This window comes from Oncorhynchus gorbuscha, linkage group LG03, assembly GCF_021184085.1.
Source record: "Oncorhynchus gorbuscha isolate QuinsamMale2020 ecotype Even-year linkage group LG03, OgorEven_v1.0, whole genome shotgun sequence".
Classification (NCBI taxonomy): domain Eukaryota; kingdom Metazoa; phylum Chordata; class Actinopteri; order Salmoniformes; family Salmonidae; genus Oncorhynchus; species Oncorhynchus gorbuscha.
The window spans coordinates 71,014,858-71,028,818 of NC_060175.1; the positions used below are offsets into that span (position 1 = coordinate 71,014,858).

The following is a 13,961-nucleotide window of genomic DNA, read 5'->3' on the forward strand; positions in this document are numbered from 1 at the left end:
GTAAAGATCAGTTGAAGTGCCAGCTTAAACTGAAGTAGTACAAAGTATGGTATAATTTCGATAGTGTGTGTATTACTGGTGAACAGCTGATCTGACAGTAAAATAGTGGGTAAAATAGCATGTTGTTTTTCTTTCTCCATCTAATTTTGATTTTCCTGGTTCGTTTGACCTGCTGCACAGACAGAACAACAAAAGGTACGTCGGTATCTATTTTTAAAAGACTAAAGACTGCATGCATGTCAGCACAGAGATATTGGGATGGATGGATGGAACTGTTCCATCCTTGAACGCTTCGCAAAGTATTCCTGGTTATTCCCTGATTTATTTTAGTAATACCGAGGCCATTTAACTGTCTCAATACTTATATTTCAACCCTGTTTTTTTCTGTCTGTGTGTGCGCACGTGTGTGTGTGTGTGTGTGTGTGTGTGTGTGTGTGCGTTGCAGAGCCCTATACGGTCGGCTTTAGCCAGTCCAGTCTGATCCATCTGGTGGGGCCTTCAGACTGCACGCTGCATGGCTTCGTACACGGAGGTGAGTAAATCCGCTCGATCACTTCTCGTGCGTGCGTGTGTGTGCGTGTGTGTGCGTGTGTGTGTGTGTGTGTGTGTGTGTGTGTGTGTGTGTGTGTGTGTGTGTGTGTGTGTGTGTGTGTGTGTGTGTGTGTGTGTGTGTGTGTGTGTGTGTGTGTGTGTGTGTGTGTGTGTGTGTGTGTGTGTGTGTGTGTGTGTGTGTGTGTGTGTGTGTGTGTGTCATTCAACAGAGTTTGAAATGGTTTGTACATTCCGGATAGAGAGTAAGGAAGGGAGAGAGAGAGAGGCAGCAGCATCCAGCCAGGAGGTCTTATGTAATCACGACAGTGCTAGCATCCTCAGCAGCGTTCTCTGCATAGCGTCCTTAATGAGCCACTCCATGTGAGCGAGGAGGGAAGCATGAAAAGGGCACAAACTGCATTCTAAATGGCCACCGCCGCTTGTTCCTCATTTGCCTCTTAATTGGACACATTCCTCAGTGGGTCCAAATTAAAAAGTCAGACATTTCACATCAGCCTCTTAACTGTGTCTTCCCCCTCTCTCTGCCCCCCACGTCTCTGTACTCTCTCTCTCTCTCTCTCTCTCTCTCTCTCTCTCTCTCTCTCTCTCTCTCTCTCTCTCTCTCTCTCTGCTGTTATCTATCCTTTCCTTTCTTCTCCATGTCTCTCTTTCTCTCTCCTCCTTTTTGTTTATTTCTACGTTCCCTCTGTAGCGATCAATGCAAGTGAATACGGAAATGTAATGTTGTCGCACAACAACAACATTGACCTGACACATTATCACTGTGTCACGTTAACGATCAGTCAGACCTTTTCAAATCTGCCGCTGCTTAAAGAGATTGAATCTTCAAAGGACTGCAAGTGAATGCAGGTTTTTTTGTTTTTTTGCCCAGTATCTGTAAGATCTGATATTCAACACCATCTGTAGAAGGTAAACACAGAACTTTTCCCGTGCGCTGATCTGTATTTCTCTCCGATGGCCATTCTTGTGGTAATGAGCACATCACAGATGAGGAGCAACAAGGTTCCCAGGCCGCCGGTTATCGATCGCTCATCATACACAGCTAAAGTCCTCGTGGGCCCTTTTACCCCTCTCGCTCTCTCCCTCCCTCCCTCTTTTCAAGATAATGAAGGTTTTCTCTTTCATCGTATCTCTGGCAGGATTTCCATGCTAGACAGGCCCGGGGATGGTCCTATGGAGTGTTGTTGGGAATACCAATAAGCTTGTCTGCAGGGTTGAATAGTACAGTGGTTGAAGCCGCTGCCTGATGCAGGGTTTTAAAGTTAGTACTGTGCTGGGAAAGCCTTGGAATGCAGTGTGTGTGTGTGTGTGTGTGTGTGTGTGTGTGTGTGTGTGTGTGTGTGTGTGTGTGTGTGTGTGTGTGTGTGTGTGTGTGTGTGTGTGTGTGTGTGTGTGTGTGTGTGTGTGTGTGTGTGTGTGTGTGTGTGTGTGTGTGTGTGTGTGTGTGTGTGTGTGTGTGTGTTTTTGTCTGAAGAATCTTGTTGTTTTCCTGAACAAAATAAACCATTAAAACACAGTATTTAAATTAACTATCTAAATATATATATATATATTTTGATTGCGCAGCATCTTTAATGACTGATTTCTAATGACTCAGGAGATGAGTCCAGGGCAGATGAATCACCATTGATTTCAGTGAAAGTGAATAGATGGATGGGAGCACAAGGCTCTCAGGCAGTGAGAGGGGGGCCTAAGGGGTCCATCCATGACAGAGTGGAGTCTGGACTTCAGAAGTCCTTCAAACTAGGCCAGCCCAGGGAGCCTTGACTGTGTCTCCCCCTCACAGCCAAACTGGATGTCACAGCCACAGTTTACATGGTCAAGGACAAGTGCCTCATCAAAAGGTTTTTCTGGGTAGGCGGACACTGCCCCTAGACCTAGATGCTGATCTTAGATCAGCTAATGGATTAAGTTAGGAATTGGGTAGGGGAAGCTGATCCTGTGCTTAAGAACAACTTCCATCTGCAGTCCATAGCCTGGACTTTCCACACTAGAGTGCTGCTGAATTCCCTTTCTCTGTTTCGCCAAAGTGTGTATCCATTCACTCCAAACCTCAGAGGTTTAAAAGACATGGACTGGTGTAAATAAGGTGAACATTTCCTCTCTAGCCCATGTTCAGACCAATCCAATGTTCCTTGAGGGCTAACTCAGCTGGTGTGAGGAAAGAAAGAGGATATCGCTCCCTGGCAACCATCATTCATTCTCTCTCTCTCTCTCTCTCTCTCTCTCTCTCTCTCTCTCTCTCTCTCTCTCTCTCTCTCTCTCTCTCTCTCTCACTCACTCACTCACTCACTCACTCACTCACTCACTCACTCACTCACTCACTCACTCACTCACTCACTCACTCACTCACTCACTCACTCTCTCACTCACTCACTCATTCTCTCTCTCTCTCTCTCTCTCTCTCTCTCTCTCTCTCTCTAGCTCTCTCCTTGTGTTGTTAGGAAGCTTTCCACATGTTTCCATGGAAACAGCTGTTGACTGCGACAGGCTGTGAGATCATGACAGTGATTAAACAATAGACAGATGAATGGAAAAAACATGGGTGATTCAAAGGTTTTGTCGTTTCATTTCAGAATTGTTTGGCATGTTGGAGCATTCATCGATCAGATGTAGGCCTGCCGTCTAACGGGGCCATGGTGTGTGTGTGTGTGTGTGTGTGTGTGTGTGTGTGTGTGTGTGTGTGTGTGTGTGTGTGTGTGTGTGTGTGTGTGTGTGTGTGTGTGTGTGTGTGTGTGTGTGTGTGTGTGTGTGTGTGTGTGTGTGTGTGTGTGTGTGTGTGTGTGTGTGTGTGTGTGTGTGTGTGTGTGTATGTGTGCTTATCAATCAATTCAATTCAATTCTGCTTCAATTCAAGCTGATACAGAAACAAAACACAACGACCTGCCGCATCACCAACATGACGGGTGCACACACACACACACACACACACACACACACACACACACACACACACACACACACACACACACACACACACACACACACACACACACACACACACACACACACACACACACACACACACACACACACTGTCATTTACTGTAAGTGTTAATCAACTTAACACCAGCCTTGGCTTGCTTGAGTGCTAGAGTCAGTCTGTCTGTTATAAAAGTGTCTCTTAAATTTTCAGAATGTAAATAAACCAATAGTATATATATGTATATGTTTGTTGGTCAAATCACTGTTAACACATCTATCCAGCCTCGTTTGTCCCTCCTTTTTGCTCTCCATATCCCACAGAAACTTTGAAGCCATTTCTAGTATCGTGACACTGTTTCCTGCCAGCCCTTGATCAGCCGAAGCAATTTTTATGGTAACCATGACAGCGCCCACTTGCTATTTGTAGAATACAGCACCCACTTGTTATCTGTGCCCAGTGGGAAGTTGTTTATGCAGGAAACAGCTGCAAACTCTAAAACAGCAGACAAATATACATAAAATATGTGGCTTTTCAGGACCTCGGGAGCTACTTGCGAAAACATTAACGGGACCTGTTTCTATGGTAACACCTCATTAGGAGGCAGGTTGAGCCATTTGATTATAGCACTCGCTGCAGAGAGAACGAGAAACACAGAGAGAGAGAAAGAGTGAGAGAGAGATTTTATTTACCCCCGTCCGTTGGGGAGTGCTGTGTTTTTTTTTTACAACTAAGCATCCTGGGGAGGCCATGAATGTGGGCACGGCTGATGGGAGACGAGCGAGCACCTTGGCGCTGCCCAGATCTCCCTTTGTTATTCTAAAGCCTGGGTTTCAACTCAGAGTATGCTATTCTGTTCTTCTGAAACAGACTACATTTTCTTCATATCATGTTTCTTTAGACCTGTCTAAGATAAATAATGGATTCATTGTGAGGGTGCAGGCTATATGAATTTATTAGACTTTTTAAAAATGTAGATGTTCCAAAGGTCTACATCAGTGGCTTGTAGGCTGTGTGTAGAAGCCAGGAGATGTTAAATGTGTTTATGTTAATTAACGGTGTCAATTGCCGTGAGGCCGGCAGTTATTTGCTTGACAATCACCAGCTGACGAAATTTTGTGACCGCCACAGCCCTAGTCGGGGGTCAATCCAAAGAGAGGCCAGTCGTATCTCAACAAGCTCCGTCCCCCTTCTCGTCTGTTGCCATATTTTGAAATATACAGTCGAGACACTGACCTCTTACACATTCCCTCCCTTAAGCAAGGCAGTTAACCCCAAACAACAACTGCTTCCCGGGCGCCGATGACGTGGACATCGAATTAAGGCAGCCCCTGCACCTCTCTGATTCAGAGGGGTTGGGTTAAATGCGGAAGACATATTTCGGTTGTATGCATTCACTTGTGCAACTGACTAGGTATCCCCCTTTCCTTTCCCTTTTCATTGTAGATGGGTTTTCTCTCCATTTGAAAGATATTTCCTGTCAGTTGGTTTGGAGAGGAGGTATAAACTCATGATGTGTCTCCAGGCGCAGGGCTTTTTCAAGCTAAACGATGGGAGGTGCTAGTGTTAGCCATTAGCATTAGTGATAACATAACATAGTGTTAGCCATTAGCATTAGTGATAACATAACATAGTGTTAGCCATTAGCATTAGTGATAATATAATATAGTGTTAGCACATTAGATATATTTCGGCGTAGGAAGAAATACCAGGGAATAACAAACACCATGACATAAAACTGTCATATACAGCGTATAATCCCATTTGCAGCATCTCTCGACTCCAACAGATTTGACTTCGCCATTTTGAATTCCTTGATAACACTGTCATTTCCAGGACTGTAACGTTCTAATAAATGTTGAATAAAGGCAGAGAGAGACTTCATTGCCTAAAGCCAAAGGCCCCAATGCATGTAGGAAAATAAACAGTGCGTATTTTGAGAGAAAAACACTTAAGTTTGTTCTGGTTTACATCCAGTTCTGTTTACATTCAGTTCTGATTAATGGCTCGCAAGAAGGTCTCTAGGAAGTGGTAGCAGTGAGCAGCAGCAGCAGGGCGGCTGCATGCACAGACACGACTTCCGACAGCTCCTGAATATATGCTAGTGGCATTTCCATAGACTCAGGGGAAATTCAATCCGAGGTGAGATCCCATCAATTTTCACGTGGGGCTGAGAGGGGAAAAAAAACAATGCAGTGTCTCATGATGCTTCATCACACACACGGTCATTGACAATGAGCCTATACCGATGGATAATAACTTCCCCTGTCCACACACTGAGAGCACGCTGGATGCTGTCACCTTTTTTAGATGCACAACCACATCAAATGGAAGAAACAAGGGAAATAAGGAAGCTGGGCAGGGACTTTTTTTTTCCAGAGGGCAGCTTCCTGCTGTCTTCCATTGTGAAGATGAGAGAGGTGAGAAGGTAAAGGATGCGATTGCCTCCCCTGTAAATGGCCTCCCACATACTGTCTGTTTTTACGGCATGTATTGAGGCTCCTTCTTAGTCAGGTCTCCCTTGATAAAGATGTCCTTCCTCAATGGGACTTCCTGGTTCAATAAAGGTTGAATATAATTGAAAAAATGGGTTACTTTCACACCTGTGTGCCATCAAACCTATTCCAGAGCCATAGCACTGGTCTAGTATACAGTTTGGAGGTAGCCGTGTTGCCTATAGGCTCAACCCTTGCAACATTCATCTTTTTTTACCATTCCAAAACGACCATTAAGCCCCATTCATGACTATCTACAGTATGTCTGTGCAACGTGCAACCTCATGCAGGCAAGTTAAAGCACACTGCAGCACGTCGGCAGGCTGTTAGAAGTATCAACCTCATAAAATGAGTTCTCTCAGCTTTAACATACCCACGCCTCAAAGTTGTAGCATAGATCATAGTGAGCCAAAACGTATCTTTGTATTTTTGCTGAACTTACAGCTCTCTTTGATCTCCAGCACCTGCTCAAATACACTGGATGTGTGCATGTTTCTATCTTATGGCTGCTATCCTAGAACCCCGTGCTTACGTTTCCTCAGCAAGAGAAGCATTGAGAGTGACGGGCATTCATGTCTGGTACTCTATTACATAAGCAATCTCAAATGTGGCTTTGCATCTTCCCCAGCACTTAAGATGCTACCAGCATAATGACTACATTTGGCCTTGTCTAAATGTCTGGTACTTCGCAGAGAAAATGAGCTGTGCCGTCTCACTTCTCATGTCGAGCCAGGCTACGTAATACATTCTGATTGCAAGATACAATCTTGAAGTTCTGATCGTTGTAATTAGGTCTTCATCAGAACTGTGTGTGTGTGTCTGTGTGTTCGTGGGTATGCGTGTCTAGGTCTGTGCATCAGTAGGTGTGAATAGGCTATTTATTGTCATAGAGCTCTCTGGCAGAGGGGGAACGTATCAAGAGTTCTGCAGCGTTTACTATCTTCCTGTCAGCGCTGACACCTCTGGTTGGCATCAATCTCTGGCTGTGGCCATGAAGGGCATGATTGGACAGTCTGCCAGCCCTCATACATCACATCCTGTCTCCACACAGGAAATCCATCCCCCTTCCCCTTATCTCGGTGCACTCTCAGCCGACAGCAATCTGGCATCATCATCAGCGATGGATGTACAGTACAACCCCTCCTAACTCTCTATTTTGCTGTACATCTCTCTCTTTCTCTATCGCTCTCTCTCTTTCTCACTTTCTCTCTCGCTCTCTCTGTCCATGCAACAGAGATGCGCACCACTGATTTTGAGGCTCCAAATCGATATCAGAGATCATGCATTTGATTAGAATGGACTGAAACAAATGCAGTTGTTCCATTTTCTTACTAGGCCCAATGCCAGTCTTCCATTTTGACATTCCTAGTGCCTCCTCCGCATGAGCTAATTGTCAATACATTTTAAAAGGGGGGGAAAGTGATTAAATAGTCTGAAAAATAGACTGCAAAGTGGGTCATGTTCTTATGGCCCTGAAACTGATCAATGCCGTATATGAAAGACAGAATACTTTTATTGATATACTGAGGGGGAAATTATATTAGAGGAAAGATTTGATTTAATGACAACATAGGAGTCACATGCTGTCTGGTCTCCCCAGGTGTGACAATGAAACTGATGGACGAGGTGGCCGGAATCGTGGCAGCCCGACACTGCAAGACCAACATAGTCACCGCCTCTGTGGATGCCATCAACTTCCATCGCAAGATCATGAAAGGTAAGGAAATAGTAAACGGACTGTTGTCCGTACGGGTGTCCCTCAGATCTTAGTCCTTGGTCCCCTCCGAACAAAATGTGTCAATACTAAATAATATACAGTACATACTGCATAATTACAGGCAATTCACTTGATTGGAGATTTATTTACAGCTTTATATTAAATATATTTTATTTATTCACACATGTTTACTAGCATGACTGCTGTGGTGCAACGGTACAGTACGTCCCAGCTACTTTCATGGCGCTCCTTCTAGTGTAGGCTAACCTGCTAACTGATGATTAACAGCTTCAGAACACACCATTACCTGAGAATGTGTCAAATTCAACTGCCTTCATTTTTCAACCTTCGACAAGCATGTTGCATGTGGATTAGCTAACCTGTGTCACATTTGATCTTATCAATACCAGCCACTTTTGTTGTGCACCGTATCTGGAAAAAAACATGGTATTTTACCTTATTTCCCATCTACATTATTCCTGGCTAGGCTAATATTGCTTATTGCTGAGAGGATATAAATCATTGATGGCAATCCATTACTTCCTGTTTCCTTACCTGGATGTCAATACAGTGAATAATTAATTCTCTGCTAGAGCCATAATACACTCAGATTAGCAAGTGCAATAGGAGCCTTCACACAGAATGTTGATGTACTGTTGATTTTGGGTGAAGGCCATTATCAATTAAACCCGGGAGAGGGACACATCCATTTCTGAAGAATTGACATTCTATCTGCATAATTTGAGTGAGAAACTGCCATTCCATGACACCGTTGACCCATATGCCATGTCACAGTCTTGGCTCAATTACCCATCTGAAACTCCAGACCTGCCTTAGTCTATCTGTGTGATGTGAACTTGACAGAGCTTTTACAATTTGTGATTCTTTAATAAACCGTGTTTAACTTGAAACCTATAAAAGCATTGCCGCTGTTATCATTCCAGGGTTTATTTGGTTGATTAGTTGTACAGGCTCATGCTTTTAGAGATGGGTTTTGTTCTCAACAAAAGTTTCTTCATCATGTATCTCATGGAAGCCATGTTACTTGATGAGGTGCATTTGATGAGGGGCGGCAGGTAGCCTAGTGGTTAGAGCGTTGGGCCAGTAACCGGAAGGTTGCTTGGATCCAATCCCCGAGCTGACGAGGTAAAAATCTGTCATTCTGCCCATGAACAAGGAAGTTCACCCACTGTTCCCCAGTAGGCTGTCATTGTAAATAAGAATTTGTTCTTAACTGACTTGCCTAGTAAAATAAATACCATTTTGATTTCATGGATGGAAGGAGCTGGCAGTTGGTTATGTGGTAAGTACTAGCCCTTAGAAGCCAAGCAATTGTCTGAATTTCTTGCCAATATTTGGAAAACCGTAGCCGTTAGAGGCTGAGCAATGAGCACTAAAGTTGTTGTGTTATGACATGATCCAGATACACAGTGCTGTATTTACTCCAGTAATGCCAGTGTTATGGTTGTCATCCAGCACGGTGTTCCCATCCCACGATGTAGGGATCAGTAGGAGACCACCATAGAGGTATGTGGTCTGTTAGCATTAAGAGAGTGTAGTCGAAATGGTGCCTCTCTGCATCTCATCCATCAAGAGTGGACAGACCCACTTAGACCTCTCAGATAGACACCTCAGACAAAAACGCAATCAATACTGTCACTGACTCAGCTGCCTTTGCAGCATCTTGCGTAAACCAATGCGTTCGGACCGTGTGATCGCTGTTGAATACACGCACCGGTGAATACACACACAGGATGCAACCGTTGTTTTTTTGAGAGAACATTGACAATGCGGGAGAGTCAAACAGGATGCTAGTGCATCAGGAATATGTCGTGGTTCAGCACAGAATGCTGGTCATCTCTTCAACCTGTCAACCCACACAAGGTAGGGGGGTGTTTCCGCTTATCGGCGATGGAAAAAGACTGTATAAACCGGCATGCTTTGAAAGCGGCAGCTTTCAGCTGATTGGTCTATGAGTTGTGGGTGGTCCCACCAATGTCTAACACATGTTCCCTTGGCCTACTCTCTGCACCCACACAATTAATGATGTGTTTATACAGGACTTTGACTTATGGTGTACAATGTTTTTGGTCCGTAAAACAGCACTTGAACTCTGTTGCAAAAACACCATAATACTCAAATGTTTGTAGCAGGAATGGTCTTGTATTTTTTACTATGTCAGTGGCAAGGCTGTGAATATATATGTGTTACTTGCGATGTAGTATATAGGGCGTATGACACCTGAAGATTTTAGGTGAATATTCCCTTGACACGTTGGGGCAAGCAGGCTTACCTTCCTAGCAGGAGATGGGAGATGGGTGAGAGTAAGTGACTTGTTCTCTACGTAGTCAGTTTCCTGGTCTGATGTATCCCATCTGGCAGTCCGTTTTGCGGCTGTAGAGGAGTTTGAGGCAGCGGTTCAATTTGTTTCTCTGCACCTCATCCATCACCCTGAATGTGTCGGGGAGAGAGAGCAAGAGAGAGGGAGAGCGAGAGAGGAAGGGAAGACAGATCAAATTCAATAAGGTAAATGGTGGATTTAAAGATCGCTCTCACTACCATGTATCACATGGTTTGACTGAGCCCTTAATGTGCCCCCCCCCCAGTTGCCTTTTCACCTCATTTAACACCTGATATATGTAACAAAAGGCTAATCTCGATAGGTAGTCCAGGTAAATCATGACATCACAAGTGGGGGGAGGGGCCTTTCCTGTTTTTTTCTCTATTGCTCCTCTATTGTTCCTCAAGCAAGAGGAGGGGTGGGGGGGGGATGATGACATCAGGGATTCCCATCAGACCAACTCCCTGAATGCCTGACTCCTGGTTTGCAGTTGTGTCTAAAAAACACTATTTTGCTTTAAAAAATGTTTTACCCTTTTGTTTGTGTACTTTACTGTATTCATACTTGGGATATTGCTTTTCAACAGTAAAAGTTAGAAAATCGCTGGAGGAAGTCTTTAAACAAGTAGCAGTGCACTCTTCCACACAGCGCCGAGACTCCAACCTACTTTTCTCTGTAAATCAAATCAAATCAAATGTATTTATATAGCCCTTCGTACATCAGCTGATATCTCAAAGTGCTGTACAGAAACCCAGCCTAAAACCCCAAACAGCAAACAATGCAGGTGTAAAAGCACGGTGGCTAGGAAAAACTCCCTAGAAAGGCCAAAACCTAGGAAGAAACCTTCCCACTCCTTGTCATTGCAAATGGAAACTAATGGTTTAATCCCCTAAGAGTCTAAATCCTGTCTAAACCGGGGCTGGGGGTACTACTAAGCTAAACTCAGCAAAAAAAGAAACGTCCCTTTTTCAGGGCCCTGTCTTTCAAAGATAATTCGTAAAAATCCAAATAACTTCACAGATCTTCATTGTAAAGGGTTTTAACACTGTTTCCCATGCTTGTTCAATGAACCATTAACAATTAATGAACCAGTGGAATAGTCGTTAAGACACTAACAGCTTACAGACGGTAGGCAATTAAGATCATAGTTATGAAAACTTAGGACACTAAAGAGGCCTTTCTACTGACTCTGAAAAACACCAAAAGAAAAGATGCCCAGGGTCCCTGCTCATCTGCGTAAATGTACCTTAGGCATGCTGCAAGGAGGCATGAGGACTGCAGATGTGGCCAGGGCAATAAATTGCAATGTCCGCACTGTGAGATGCCTAAGACAGCGCTACATGGAGACAGGACGGACAGCTGATCATCCTTGCAGTGGCAGACCACGTGTAACAACACCTGCACAGGATCGGTACATTCGAACATCACACCTGCAAGACAGGTACAGGTTGGCAACAATAACTGCCCGAGTTACACCAGGAATGCACAATCTCTCCATCAGTGCTCAGACTGTCCGCAATAGGCTGAGAGAGGCTGGACTGAGGGCTTGTAGGCCTGTTGTAAGGCAGGTCCTCACCAGACATCACCAGCAACAACGTCGCCTATGGGCACAAATCCACCATTCCCTGGACCAGACAGGACTGGCAAAAAGTGCTCTTCATTGACAAATTGCGGTTTTGTCTCACCAGGGGTGATGGTTGGATTCACGTTTATCGTCAAAGGAATGAGCGTTACACCGAGACCTGTACTCTGGAGCAGGATCGATTTGGAGGTGGAGAGTCCGTCATTGTCTGGGGGCGGTGTGTCACAGCATCATCATCGGACTGAGCTTGTTGTCATTGCAAGCAATCTCAACGCTGTGCGTTACAGGGAAGACATCCTCCTCCCTCATGTGGTACCCTTCCTGCAGGCTCATCCTGACATGACCCTCCAGCATGACAATGCCACGAGCCATACTGCTCGCTCTGTGCATGATTTCCTGCAAGACAGGAATGTCAGTGTTCTGCCATGGCCAGCGAAAAGCCTGGATCTCAATCCCATTGAGCACGTCTGGGACCTGTTGAATCGGAGGGTGAGGGCTAGGGCCATTCCCTTCAGAAATGTAGAGGAACTTGCAGATGCCTTGGTGGAAGAGTGGGGTAACATCTCACAGCAAGAACAGGCAAATCTGGTGCAGTCCATGAGGAGGAGATGCACTGCAGTACTTAATGCAGCTAGTGACTACACCAGATACTGACTGTTACTTTTGATTTTGCCCCCCCCCCTCTTTGTTCAGGGACACATTATTCAATTTCTGATAGTCACATGTCTGTGGAACTTGTTCAGTTTATGTCTCAGTTGTTGAATTTTGTTATGTTCATACAAATATTTACTCATGTTTACTGAAAATAAACGCTGTTGACAGTGAGAGGACGTTTCTTTTTTTGATTCGTTTATATGGAAATGTTTTAAAAAGGTTGTACCGGGGGGATCACGTGACCCTTGAACGAGATGGCCGCATGAACTAAGAGCTCCGCACAAGTAGTTTCCAATTCCTAATCTTACCTCCACTCCAAGTTCAAACTCATTTAGCTTTAGTAAGAAAAAGTAATGGCGGCTACAAAAGGCGACACTACAGGTGACATTTTTACCCGGACTCGAGCATTAGCGACGGAAAAAGCCTCCCAAGAAGAAGCTAGCTTCAGAAAAAACCTGCGCCATTAGCCAGGAGCAAGAGAACCCCCCCCCGAGGCACAACGAATGCCAACCTCGCACTCTGTCGAAGACATCCTTTCTGAGTTGAGATCCCAACGTACAGAACTAAACACCAAATTAGATGCCAGTAACTCTCAGGTCAGTGCGATAGGGGGCAAGGTGACAATCCTGGAAAACGCTTTGCCTGACATTAACAACAAGATAACTATAAACGCGGGGCGCCTGGACGAGGCAGAGGGGCGAATCCTATCCATGGAAAACTTATTGCCAGATGCCATGGAAACAATAGCATATGCTAAAAATTAAAATTAAAATGAGAAAACAGAGGACCGGGAAAACAGGGGGCGAAGGAATAATTGTGTTCTATTCAATCTGGGTGAAAAAGAAGAGGGAAACATGCCACTGATCCGCTACCTGCAAGACAAACTTCCCGAGTGGCTCCACCTGTCCACCGACAGGCCCGTAGAACTCGAGAGAACTCACCGAGCACTGAGGCCCCCACCAGCAGCCAGACAACCACCGCGCCCAATCACCATACGTTTCCTGAGATTCCTGAGATTCACAGGCATTTCTTTGGTGGGGAGAGGGAGACGTTGTGCGTTGCTAACTGTTCCCGGTTTTTGTTTTATTCGGAACACAGAATTGAGACTGAGCGGGGGGGGGGTAATAGATCCAATGGGATGTGTCGAGTTGTTTGGGAACTCGGCTGGGGTGTTCAGAGATTATTATTTTATGTACACCATTTACTTTCCTTTTATGTGAGCGCAGCTGTAACTACTATCCACTTTTACCCAGCGATGACTTGCACTAAAGTTCGATTACTGTTCGATGACCATGGCTAGTACCTTAAATCTATTGACATGGAACTGCCATGGTCTAGGGCATGCAATAAAACGGAAAAAGATACTATGTGCTCTAAAAAAGGAAAAAGCAGACATCGCGCTATTACAAGAGACATACCTCTGTGATGCTGAACATGCCAAACTCCGCAGAGCTTGGATGAGACAGGTGTATTTCTCATCTTTCAAATCAAACAGTAGAGGCACAGCCATACTTATCCATAAAAATGTTCCATTCATAATTGACAAAAACGTATCTGATCCGGAGGGGAGATTTATTTTGATAACTGGGTCACTATATGGTCAACCAATTACTATATTAAACATATACGCCCCAAACACAGATACTCCTGCCTTCATGTCAAAAATGATAACCCTGTTCAATGAGCATTGTGTCTCC

General features: G+C 44.6%; 1 protein-coding gene across 5 annotated transcripts in view; it reads left to right on the forward strand.

The window, feature by feature from the left end:
* acot7 (acyl-CoA thioesterase 7) overlaps positions 1-13,961 on the forward strand; it is an 88,698-nt gene that overhangs the window by 35,430 nt on the left and 39,307 nt on the right. For all 5 annotated transcript variants that reach the window (XM_046343565.1, XM_046343564.1, XM_046343566.1 and 2 more), the window contains 3 exons: positions 181-195; positions 446-532; positions 7,571-7,687. In XM_046343565.1, the coding sequence (XP_046199521.1) occupies positions 181-195; positions 446-532; positions 7,571-7,687 (219 nt within the window). The remainder of the gene's footprint in view (positions 1-180; positions 196-445; positions 533-7,570; positions 7,688-13,961) is intronic.